Consider the following 13,138-nt stretch of genomic DNA (forward strand, 5'->3'; position numbering starts at 1 on the left):
AGGCAAGTGTTTATAGTGGCGCCATCTTGGTTGGATCATGCTACCCATGGGGATCGTCTTGGATCCTCTTTGAGAGAGAATCTAGCGTCCGGGTCGATAGATGGTCTTCCGGACAGCCTGTGAGTAGTCTTAAACCACTCGGCGATGGCTGAAAAATTGCCGGCTCTTCTGTAGCGGCGGGCGGGAAAGGAACCTGTGTCCTCTTGGACGCCGTGCCCTCACGCTGACCACTCAGCCACTGCCTCCTCATGTTTGTTTTTTTCGTTCTTGTTTTTGCTGTTGCCGTTATTGTTATTGTAGTAGCGGTAGTAGTAGAAGTAGCAGTAGTAGTAGTAGTAGTAGTAGTAGTAGTAGTAGTAATGGTAGTAGCAGTTGTTATTGTTGTTTTGGTTATTATTGTTGTTGTGCTTATCTCTCCTCAACCTTTTTCATATCTGTGTCTCCTTTCGTTACATTTTTCCTGTTTTTTTCTTTTCTTAATTTATATCATCTTTTTTTTTGTCTCTACTACTACTACTACTACTACTACTACTACTACTACTACTACTACTACTTTTTTTCAATTACTACTACTACTACTACTACTACTACTACTACTACCACTACTACCACCACCACCACCACCACCACTACTACTACTACTACTACTACTACTTCTACTGGTTTTCTCTAGTTTCTTTGTTTCGTATTATTTCACCTCTTTATATATTCACCTTTGGCAACACACACACACACACACACACACACACACACACACGTACTCAGCAATGTGGTCCTGTCTGGAATGTCGACGATGCTACATTCAATTATTTTCTATTTTACTCCTCTTGCAAAAGTGTTTCGTCCTCTTATTTTCTTATTTGTATTTATATTTTCATCTTAGTGTGTGTGTGTGTGTGTGTGTGTGTGTGTGTGTGTGTGTGTGTGTGTGTGTGTGTGTGTGTGTGTGTGTTTCTCTGGTTCTGCATTTTGTCTAATATTTGTATTTTTTCCGTTTTTCTTTTGTTTTCCTTTTTCTTTCTCGAATTTCATCTCTGATACTCTGTTGTTCTCTATGTTTTACTCTTCCTTCCTTTCTCTGTCTCGTTTTTCATTCACCTTATTCGTTGTTCTCTTGTTTTGCTATTTTTCTTATCTTTTTCTTGTGTTTCTCTTTCTCGTTTTTCATTCACCTTATTCGTTGTTCTCTTGTTTTGCTATTTTTCTTATCTTTTTCTAGTGTTTCTCTATCTCGTTTTTCATTCACCTTATTCGTTGTTCTCTTGTTTTGCTATTTTTCTTATCTTTTTCTTGTGTTTCTCTTTCTTGTGTTTCATTCATCTTATTCGTTGTTCTCTTGTTTTGCTATTTTTCTTATCTTTTTCTTGTGTTTCTCTTTCTTGTGTTTCATTCATCTTATTCGTTGTTCTCTTGTTTTGCTATTTTTCTTATCTTTTTCTTGTGTTTCTCTATCTCGTGTTTCATTCACCTTATTCGTTGTTCTCTTGTTTTGCTATTTTTCTTATCTTTTTCTTGTGTTTCTCTATCTCGTTTTTCATTCACCTTATTCGTTGTTCTCTTGTTTTGCTATTTTTCTTATCTTTTTCTAGTGTTTCTCTTTCTCGTGTTTCATTCATCATATTCGTTGTTCTCTTGTTTTGCTATTTTTCTTATCTTTTTCTTGTGTTTCTCTTTCTCGTGTCTCATTCATCTTATTCGCTTTTCTCTTGTTTTGCTATTTTTCTTATATTTTTCTAGTGTTTCTCTTTCTTGTGTTTCATTCATCATATTCGTTGTTCTCTTGTTTTGCTATTTTTCTTATATTTTTCTTGTGTTTCTCTTTCTTGTGTTTCATTCATCATATTCGTTGTTCTCTTGTTTTGCTATTTTTCTTATCTTTTTCTTGTGTTTCTCTTTCTTGTGTTTCATTCACCTTATTCGTTGTTCTCTTGTTTTGCTATTTTTCTTATCTTTTTCTTGTGTTTCTCTTTCTCGTGTTTCATTCACCTTATTCGTTGTTCTCTTGTTTTGCTATTTTTCTTATCTTTTTCTAGTGTTTCTCTTTCTCGTGTTTCATTCATATTATTCGTTGTTCTCTTGTTTTGCTTTTTTTCTTATCTTTTTCTTGTGTTTCTCTATCTCGTGTTTCATTCATATTATTCGTTGTTCTCTTGTTTTGCTTTTTTTCTTATCTTTTTCTAGTCTTATTTCTAGTCTTATTATTTTTGAAAGCTGCTTTGTTCTGTTTTCCTTTCCCTTTATCTCACCTTCTCACTCACTCACAGACAGGCATTCACACAGGCAGTAAGACAGATTGAGAGTGCACATTAGCAGATTGCAGTCAGACGGAGGACAGACATCAAACAAACGAACTGATAGACAAGCAGACGAATAGGCGGACTGATAGACAAGCATAGACACGCACACAGACAAAATTGCAGATGGAGAGCACTTTCAAGCTGATTAAATGAGGTTGACAGTCGAACAAGCAGACAGACATCAGATAGACAGGTATGAACAGACAACCAGGTCGGCAGACAAACACACATAGAGACACGCGAACGTAGAAATAGAGAGAGAAAAAAGATTATCAAAGAAACAGACATACAGACAGACACGTGGAAACATATTGACAGACTTACAGACTCAAACCCTGATAGGCACACTAGCAGACATACAGGCATTGAGACGGTGTGTGGGGGGGAGCGTAGCAGGCTTTCAGAAGGACAGACATACACAAAGACAGCGGGCGTGGGCTCGTGTGGGCGTGGGAATGTGTTCAAGCTGATGACCCGTGAGTGTGTGCGTGTGGGGGGGCGCACTTAAAGGCGTGTAGGCGTGTGTGCAGGTAATTGGGTGTACAAGCTTTTTGGCGTGTATGCATGTGTGTTTGAATGCATGTAGGTCTGTGGGTGTGCCGGCGTGGGAGTGTAAATGTGTGTGCGTGTGTGCGTGTGCGTGGGTGCGTGTGGTGTCCGTCGCCTCTATGTCTGCGTCGCTAATCAGCTGTGACGTTCATCATTAAGGTGATTGCATAGTCGCTGCCAGGTGGCCAATTACCGACCCGCCGTAACCCTGAGCCGATAAAGTGTGTGTGTGTGTGTGTGTGTGTGTGTGTGTGTGTGTGTGTGTGTGTGTGTACCGACCCGCCTTATCCACCCCAGGCCTCAGTAGTGCCCATACCCCACTCGCCCCGTGTCCCATATGCTCCAGCCCTATACCTTATACGGCAAAGTCATCATCTCCAACCATACCCCAAAGCTACAACCCCATGCTCCTGCTGTCCACTCTGCTTCTCACCCCGCGCCCCATATACCTCACTCCTAATGCCATGTCTCATACAGTATAGTCATCATCTCCATCCATGCCCCAAAGACACCACTACAATCCTATCCTCCGTTGGTCTACCCTGCTTCCCGCCCTGTGCCCCATATACCTCCCCCCTAATCTCATATCTCATAAGTAAAGTCATCATCCCCACCCATGCCCCAAAGCCACCACTACAACCCTATCCTCCGTTGGTCTACCCCGCTCCCCACACCGTCCCCCGTCACTGCTCCACACATCATCCCTGGGCACCCAATTAGTCTCTGGTAGTTAAGGTCCTCGCCCCAACCCACTCGTCCATCCCCGCTCTCCTGTAAGCTGTGGATGTTTGTCCTAATATGGTCCTCTGAAACTGCTGGCCACTCATCTCTGGTTTCTTTTATCGGAGCAGTGATTAGCGAGCTTTTTTTGTTTTCATTTATTTTTGCCTCTGAGCTGTTTCCTTTACTGTAAACACAAAGTAAGTAGCGGGCTTTTTTATAATATTTTTCTTTACGCCCTTGAACTGTCTCCTTTGCTGTAAAAAAAAAAAAAAAATTACACTGTCCGAATCCATCTCTCTCTTCCCTCCATGTCTCTATACGCACAGCTGAGGGAACTGCAGAGATACGAGTATACGCCATGATGCTGGTGGTGGTGGTGCTGGTGGTGGTGGTGATGGTGGTGGTTGTTGTGCTCCTATATAAGTCGTGTTCGTGTTCGTGTCTCGTTATTCACAAGCCAGCCTCTCCCTCCCTCCCTCCCTCCCTTGCCCGTCACCGTCCATCTGACCGTCTCTGCTTCTCTCTGTCCCCCTCGTCGCCTGCTGCTGTTGTTTACTAGGGAGTGATAATAATTAGTGTCGTTGTTAATCGCACGGCTGAAATAATGATGCAGATTTAATTTAGTCTCGCGCGGGGCGGGGTAGAAATGTTTTTAAAGCTGACGTTTGCATGTGTCTATCTATCTTGTTATCTATTAATTTATCTGCACAAAGTTCACTAATTTTACATGTATTTAGGTTGGTAGGAACGCACGCCTGCCTACCTTCCTACCTACATACATACATACATACATACCTACATACATACATACATACATATATACATACATACATATTTATCTATCTATCTACTTACGTATCCATCTGTCTATATCACTATTTTATTTATTTATTTATTTATATATTTACTTATTTTTATACGCATTCCGAGCACCTGAAGGACGAAGGCAAAACTTTTAAGACCGAGTTCGTTGTCCCGTGATCAAAGTGTCCACAGCGTTCTCTTTTAATTTCCCGTATCTAACCCAATCAGTGTGTGTGTGTGTGTGTGTGTGTGTGTGTGTGTGTGTGTGTGCGCTGCCTGGCCTCAGCGTGGGCTTCATGTTATTGATTCTCTGTTCCTCTTCTCTCCTTGCAGATGCGATTGCGGGAGCTGAAACCACCACCACCACCTCTTCCTCCTCTTCCTCCTCCTCCTCTCCTGCAGCCTCCACTCACTGCTCCATCGTGAGAGTGGCTGTCTGGGTCTGTATGCCTTGCCCTCTCCTCCCTTCTCTCCCTCTCACACCATCTCTCCTTGACATCCCTTCACCTCCTTCCCATCTCGCGCGCTCTGCAGGCAACCAACCCTTCCACCGCCAGTCCATGCAGCATCTCGCCCGAGCTTCCCCACCGCAGTTGAGGCACCGCGCTGGAGGCCTTACGAGAGGTTCCGGGCGCTCCTAGGACACCCAGTGGACTCGGGGCACTTAGCTAGACGGGCCCTTTAGTTTACAGTGACGCCTCAAGGTTCGTGTGTGGCTGAAAACGCTGTGTATTGCCATTGACGATCTCCAGATGCGCAGAACTCGGGGCATTTAGCTAGAAGAGAGCCCCAAATCCGAAGCATTCGAAGTGAATCTGAGGATCGTCTCGTGTCCCGTTGTTTTTCTAGTGGTCGGCGGGAGACGCTGTGTGCTGCCGGCATTGTCTGTTCCTTCAGGCGTGTGTCTTGAGGCTCAGCGTGCTCCCTCGTGTGTACCGTGGGGATAATACTTCTCCTGTGCACGCTCCTCTCTCCATTCTTCTCTCTTTACTCTCCCTCCTCTTTCCCCTCCTCCTCCTCCTCCTCCTCCACTTATCCGTCACGAAAATATAAAACTGGCTGCCACACTCCACAATTCTCCTTTCCTCTTTCCTCCTCCTTCTCCTGTCCTCTAATTCTTATCGCTTACGAGAATAGAAATCTGGGTCTTCCTTTCCTCCACTTCTCGTCTCTTATTCTTATCTCTCACAAGAATAGAAAAACTGTGCCTATATTTCTCTCTCCTCTCTTAATTCTTCCTCTTCCTCCTCTCTTCATCTTCTTATCGCTCACGAGGATAGAAATTGACTCTTCATATCTCTCCTTCCTCCTCCTCTTCTCTTCGCCCCTCTCTTATCCCTTGCTAGAGTATAAAAGCTCTGGCTATACACATACATACACATACACATACATACTTCCCTTCCCCTCCTTCATATTTCTTATCCTCAATCCCCTCGGTGAAAATGAAAGAACTGTGACGCAGGGGAGAAAACCACAAGCACGGGACACGAGGTAAGGGCCGAGGAAGTGTGTGTGTGTGCTCGTATGTAAACAAGTTGGTCTACCTGAAGTCCTCCTACTCGTGCTGCGGGGAACAAAGAAAGCTGTGTTTGTAGTAGTAGAAGCAGGAGGAGTAGGCCTTCGTAAAACAGACACACAGCAGCGCTTCCATTCCTATCCTCACACCTCACGCCCCGTCCTTGCCACGCCCCCCTCCTCAGTGATGCTGCCAAACTGTCTGTGATCAAGCGCGCCGTCGCCAAGCTTAGGGAGGTATGTGTGAGAACTAAGCAAGTCAGGAGGCAAGAAGTAGTAGTAGTAGAAGAAAGTCCAGCCAGGCAGCCGCTTTGCTCCGACTGACCGACGCTCAACCACTCCTCAGGGTTCGTTTGCGGCGGCCTCTCAAGAAAACACGCACGCACACACGCACACAGACAAACCCAGTGCATTGTTGGCCACGAAGAGTGCGTGTACGTCTGTGTTGTTGCTCTCCGCTGAAAAAATCCATCAAAGGAAGTTGCATGCAAACACTCACGCAAGGCACTCAGTTGACTAATATCCAGAAAAAGGTGTGCGTGTCAAATACATATCGAAGGGAAACTCATGCAATCAGACACACGTAATATACTCGTTCGACTGTATACTTGTGTCCACTGAAGTATATAAACCTCAGCCAACCCCCTTATCACGTGTTTGTGTGTATGTGAAGTGAACACTATCGTAAACTCTTGCCTGCCGAGTGTATACAAACAGCCGCGTGCCTTCCGCTACCATGACCCAGCCGGAAGCACACTAAACGGGCTGCTCGAGGAGGCAATAGAAGGACCAAGCCAATCAAACCACCAGCAGCTTATTTGACTTCCACCACCCGGCACACACACGCCTGACAGCTCAATCAAGCCACAAGAACCTCATTTTACCACCTCCAAGCACCCACGCCTTTCCCTTGACCAACTGACTCAACGAAGCCAACATAACCTCATTTGACCACCACCACCACGAACAGCAGCATACATTCCCTCCCTGGTGGTATAGTGATCCTTCCCCCGTTACCTCTGCTGCTCTTCGTCCCCGCGTGGCCCCGAGATGACCGCTGAGAGCCCCGTGGCGGTGACCCTGGAGCGGCTGACTGAGGCCGCCGCCAAGCCCGCCGACAATGTGGAGGTGCTCAGGAGTCTCGTCGCCAGGCTGCACGGCAAGATCAAAGCACAAGGTGGGTCACGAATTTACCTTTTTGGCAACACTTACCATCGTCATCATCCTCATTGTCAGCCTGTATCATTTCAGTGGTAATATATGTAGTAGTAGTAATAGTAGTAGTGGTAGTAGGTAGTAGTAGTAGAAGTAGTAGTAGTAGTATGTAATAGTATGTAGTAGTAGTAGTAGTAGTAGTAGTAGTAGTAGTAGTAGTAGTAGTAGTAGTAGAGTAGTACCGTCACTCAACGGGAAATATCCTTTTTTAAGAAACAAATGAACACTGAAATTTCATACTCAAAGTTTCCAACAGCTTTCTCGAACCTACGCAACAAATTATGTGAAATATGCACAAAACGTGTACTTGTACTTCAACGCGTAATTAGTCTCGGTAACTATTCTGCCACATTTAACACCAGCAGACTGATTAGCAGAGGGTTTTCAGCAATATTTCCGCCAGACTGCACCAACTTTCCAACACTTATAATAGACAAACAGTGTGTCACGGGCTAAGCGTTACAGGGACAGTGACGCGATGAACTCTACGGACACGGCCAGCCACGTTTACATTACCCAACGGCTCCCATGATGCACAATGCGAACACCAGATTTATCCCCCCGAAAAAGATTTGTTCTACGTAGATATATTACTCATATATTAGCAGGACGAGTAATGAACACGCTGATTATTATTCGTGAGCTTTTTTTTCTTTCCCTCGCAGCCACTTCCTCCTCATTGCACCCTTGCTGTATATTTAACATTGCCTAGAGTTCATAATTTGGTTCAGTTTCTTATTAGTAACAGACTGAGCGGAAATAAATGAGGTCACGTGAAGAACGAATAAATAGAGAGGTGAGGTAAATAAGTAAGTTTTTTTTGGGGGGGGAAGCATGAATGCATGGTGCAGCACTCACGCCAGCCAGTAGGCAGCGGCCAGTGCCCACACGTCCAGGCGCGCACCGCTACGAAGGAAGATCCGACATGTTCCTATAGCTTATATATATATATATATATATATATATATATATATATATATATATATATATATATATATATATATATATATATATATATATATATATATATATATATATATATATATATATATATATATATATATATATATATAAACGCTTTATTTGCGTTTGACTATAATCCGGGAATAGCATCGTTTTCAGGAGACTTATTTATTGAGTGGAATTATTTATTTCAGCATTGGTTCATTAACTCTTGCAAATGGCAGTGACTTGTAAAAAGTGGCATACACATTTTGGAGCTGTTTTTTCACTTATACTTGTAATACTTTTAACGATTTCTTACAAAAAGGTGAATTCTCCAATCATTGTTCAGTTTAATGGTGTCAACCAAAACATTTTATCTTGCATAAAATTTAAACAGGGGCAAATTATATAGAAACATATACCACGAGAGCATGTGAGATCGACAAGCAGCCTTCATGGGAGCAAGCGAGGAATTCAGACAATCAGGAGAGGCCTGACAACCCCTGCCTTGTAATGGTGGTTAAATTAGGACGTGGTCCTTTTTCTTACAAATATTAAGAGTGCAGAAGTAGCTGGGAGGGGAGCCCTGACGTCCACTCTTTGTGAGTGCGTGTCTCCGACTACCAGAGGCCAGGATGGAATACGGGCAACAACAAGCCCGCACTGGGTCTACACAGGGAACCTGTAGGGAACCTACATATAAATTAATATATACACCATAATAGCCTACGAGCCAGAGGAAAAGTTCGTTTAAGTAGACTGTAGTAGATACTATATTATAGAAGCTGTTATTAATATCCTCAAATTAAGTCGTATATGAATGGATTAAATTAGACAGTTTTTACAACTAAAGCTTTCATAGGGAAGAGGTTAAATATGTATAGGAAAGGAGGGCAGAGGAAAATGTGTATGACCGGCCTGTGAGGAGGGGAGCTGCTAGGAACATAGACTCATGCACATAGCAGTGGGAAATAATGTACAGCGAAGAAAAGAAGGCAGATGGTAACAGTTTTCAGGAGCTATCGGGTGTAAGCTGACTTACTACTTAAAGAGTCACTTTATGTCCTTGTGTATCCTCGTGAAAGCAAAAATTGTATAAGTAAATAAACGCGGTCAGGGAAGTAACTTAACAACTCCAACTAACTGTGACTAAACCGAAAAATAATGAGGCTATAATTCTTTGTCACACGTCAAGACATACTTACAAAAAAACACAGACGTAAAAGAAAAAGAAAATGGACTGGAGAGACAAATGGGATAATGTAAGCAGCAACACAAATCCAACTAAGCGCGAGTCAAAACAGAGGGCGCGCGAGGCAGTAATTCACTAAAGCAGGTCATACGTCAGCGTTTAGAGACAAGAATAAGATCAACCACATTCTCTTATAAAATTAGTCCTTCGTGTGACTTCCCAGGGACCGAGCTCGTAAATCAAAGCAACGTCTAAACTTTATCTTTAAGCGTTTTAAAAGGAAAGCTACTCAGAAGATTGACCGCAAGAAAGGTAATTTTTAGTTATTATTATTATTGTTATTGTTATTATTATTATTATTATTATTATTATTATTATTATTATTATTATTATTATTATTATTATTATTATTATTACTACTACTACTGCTACTACTACTACTACTACTACTACTACTACTACTACTACTACTACTACTATTATTATTATTATTATTATTATTATTATTATTATTATTATTATTATTATTATCGCTACTGTTGTTATTCTTTTTTTTTGGGGGGGGGTAATTTTATTTATGTGTATGTCTCTGTGTGTGTGTGTGTGTGTGTGTGTGTGTGTGTGTGTGTGTGTGTGTGTGTGTGTGGTACGCGCGCGCGCGTTTCACTCTCAATACTGTGTCCTTCTTAGGAATGACCCACGCTCCCCCTCCCCCTCTTTGATTTGTTGGTCAATAACACGATCTCTCTCTCTCTCTCTCTCTCTCTCTCTCTGCCAGTATGAACCTTGGTGTGTCAGGTTGTCATAACACACCCCTATCTGTCATTCTTGCGTGCGTGCTCGTGTGTGTGTGTGTGTGTGTGTGTGTGTGTGTGTGTGAGTGAGAGAGAGAGAGAGAGAGGTGGATAGTATAATTATTAGTAGCATTAGTATTGGTATTAGTATTAGTATGTTAGTTTTTCTGCTTAATAACAAGCACTACCACCACCACCACCACTATTGTTACTACTACTACTACTACTACTACTACTACTACTACTACTACTACTACTACTACTACTTCCTCTGTCACTACCATCACCACCACCGCAACAAACACACCACTATTAATATCGTCATCACCACCAACATTCTTATCACCACCACCGCCACCGCCACCACCACCACCACCACCACTTGCCAGCCAGCCAGCGATCCCCTTCCTTAGCCCTCTCGTGCGTCACACACACACACACACACACACACACACACACACACACACACACACACACACACACACACACACACACACACACACACACACACACACACACACTTGGCACGCTTTTCTGTTACACTCTTGATTCACGTGTCTGTTGTTTGTTTGTTTGTTTGTTTGTCCCTGGCCATTAAGCTAAGCATGTAGCCAATCAGATTTATCATAAGTTGTCTGATGTTGTCTATTAAACTATCTGCTAATGGGTTTCCTGATGCATTTTTCCACTTTACTCATTCACTTATTTCTTCATTCATTCATCTATACATTTTCAGAAGCTATTTGATCTTGTGTATGAGAATTTGATTACTATGTTCGCTTCTTGTCATTTGCTGTAGTTAATGAGTTTATATATTGATTCATTGCTTCCTGTTGTTAAATATCATTCGTTCTCTCTCTCTCTCTCTCTCTCTCTCTCTCTCTCTCTCTCTCTCTCTCTCTCTCTCTCTCTCTCTCTCTCTCTCTCTCTCTCTCTCTAAACGTTATCACTCCTATTTAAATTGCCTCTTTGAAATATTATAACTACAGCGTATTAAGCCTTCTTCTCTTGTTAGTTTTAATATTTTCGCTATTTTACTTCAGTTCATCTTATCATAATTCAGCTCATTTACTTCTTATGACTATGTTGAGCTAGACGTTCAATTCATCGTTTTTCTTTTTATTCTTCTTTATAATCGTTTATTTTCGTATATTATTGATTTCCATTTGTATTTATTCTTTCACTGACATATTTTTTTATTATGTATGTACCTACTCGTTACCTCTATCATCTCTCTACATTATTATTTTTTTCTGTATTTTTTAGTATGTTTTCGTATTTTATTTGTTTATATTCCTCTCTCTCCATTGCTAGCTTCTAATGTATACACTGAAAGCTAGACGTCTCCTCTCTCTTCTCTTCTTTCTACCTCAATTTTATGTTATTTTCCACTTATTTGCGTATCTTATTTATTTACTTTCTTCATTTTTAATTTCACCTTTTTTTAATGATTTCATATACAACCGATACTTTTCTAAGTCTCTTTCCTCTTCTTTCAACCACATTATTATTGTCAGTTTTCTTCTGCTTTTGCTATTGCCTTATTTACTCTATTTCGCTTTCATCTTCATCATAATGTATTACTCCATTAGCTTTATATTTATGAGACCCTACCCGACTACTCCATCTTGTCGCTATGTCATTAATTTTGTCTATTCTCATTTGTTATTCTCGTGTCCAATTTATTCACTTCATTTCTTAGCATCCTTCATTACAGCAACATCTACTAATTTCCGTATATCTACTCCCCTCCTTCATCTTCTCTCTCCTTCATTAACTATTTTTTTCATCAACCTTCCTTTCGTATCTTTTTTCATACATTTCTTAGGTCGTCTCATCATCGTGTCCAATTTTTTCATTTAATTCTTTAGCATGCTTCATTACTGCAGCATCTACATTTAATAATTTGCGTATATCTACTCCCGTCCTTCATCTTCTCTCTCCTTCATTAACTATTTTTTTTCATCAACGTTCGTTTCGTATCTTTTTTCATACATTTCCTCGGTCGTCTCATCATCGTGTCCAATTTTTTCATTTAATTCCTTAGCATGCTTCATTACTGCAACATCTACATTTAATAATTTCTGTATATCTAATCCCGTCCTTCATCTTCTCTCTCCTTCAACTTTTTTTTTTCATCAACTTTCCTCTCGTATCTTTTTTCATACATTTCCTAGGTCGTCTCATCATCGTGTCCAGTTTATTCATTTCATTTCTTAGCATGCTTCATTACTGCAACATCTACATTTATTAATTTGCGTTTATCTACTCCCGTTCTTCATCTTCTCTCTCCTTCATTAACTATTTTTTTTCATCAACCTTCCTTTCGTATCTTTTTTCATACATTTGTTAGGTCGTCTCATTGTTATTACTCTTCCTTGGTGTGTACCGCGTCACTTTCAGACAGGAAGAGAGATATATTAAGAGGGTTTTTAATTTCTCGTACGACATTTTTTTTTCAGTGTGTGTGTGTGTGTGTGTGTGTGTGTGTGTGTGTGTGTGTGTGTGTGTGTGTGTGTGTGTGTGTGTTCGTTCGTTCTTACTACCGCATTTCTGTCAGTGTTATTTTTTTTCAACCTTTTTTTTTTTTCTTTTTTTTTCTTTTTTTTTTTATACGGGTTCTTTACGTTTTTGGCTGACACACATACACACACACACACACACACTCTCTCTCTCTCTCTCTCTCTCTCTCTCTCTCTCTCTCTCTCTCTCTCTCTCTCTCTCTCTCTCATGAGTAAAAGAAAAGGAAGAGAGAGGAAAAATGGAAATAGAAAGATGGAAGTAAGAAAAGAGAGAGATGGAGGAAAAGGAAGGGGGAGAGAGAAAGAGAGAGAAGGAAAGAGAGAAGGGTGAAATGTAAACTGGGAGGGAGAGAGAGAGAGAGTGAATGGAGATAAGGGAGGGATGATAAGAGAGCCAGGTGAGAAGAAACATAAAAAGCATAGGAGCGTATATAGAGAGTGAGGAGAGAATATGGAGGATGAAAGGGAAAGGAGAAGGGAAAAAAATATACATGAGAGAGAGAAGAGAGAGATTTATAGGGAAAAAATGGAGGGAAAGGAGGACACGAAGGGGAAGGAAAGAGGAGGTAGAAGAGAAAGTGG

At 41.4% G+C, this 13,138-nt stretch overlaps 1 protein-coding gene across 11 annotated transcripts in view; it reads left to right on the top strand.

The window, feature by feature from the left end:
- The window catches only part of LOC127005820 (cytosolic carboxypeptidase 1-like), an 86,454-nt gene that overhangs the window by 16,864 nt on the left and 56,452 nt on the right, over positions 1-13,138 (top strand). For 4 of the 11 annotated variants that reach the window (XR_007758937.1, XM_050874971.1, XM_050874962.1 and 1 more), the window contains exon 2: positions 4,707-7,065. Coding sequence is in view for 10 of the 11 variants with exons in the window: in XM_050874971.1 (XP_050730928.1) it covers positions 6,939-7,065 (127 nt within the window). In the remaining variant the exon portion in view is untranslated. The remainder of the gene's footprint in view (positions 1-4,706; positions 7,066-13,138) is intronic. The other 7 variants (XM_050874969.1, XM_050874968.1, XM_050874970.1 and 4 more) reach the window with 5 other exon arrangements.

The sequence above is a fragment of the Eriocheir sinensis genome, chromosome 31 (assembly GCF_024679095.1).
Source record: "Eriocheir sinensis breed Jianghai 21 chromosome 31, ASM2467909v1, whole genome shotgun sequence".
Lineage (NCBI taxonomy): Eukaryota > Metazoa > Arthropoda > Malacostraca > Decapoda > Varunidae > Eriocheir > Eriocheir sinensis.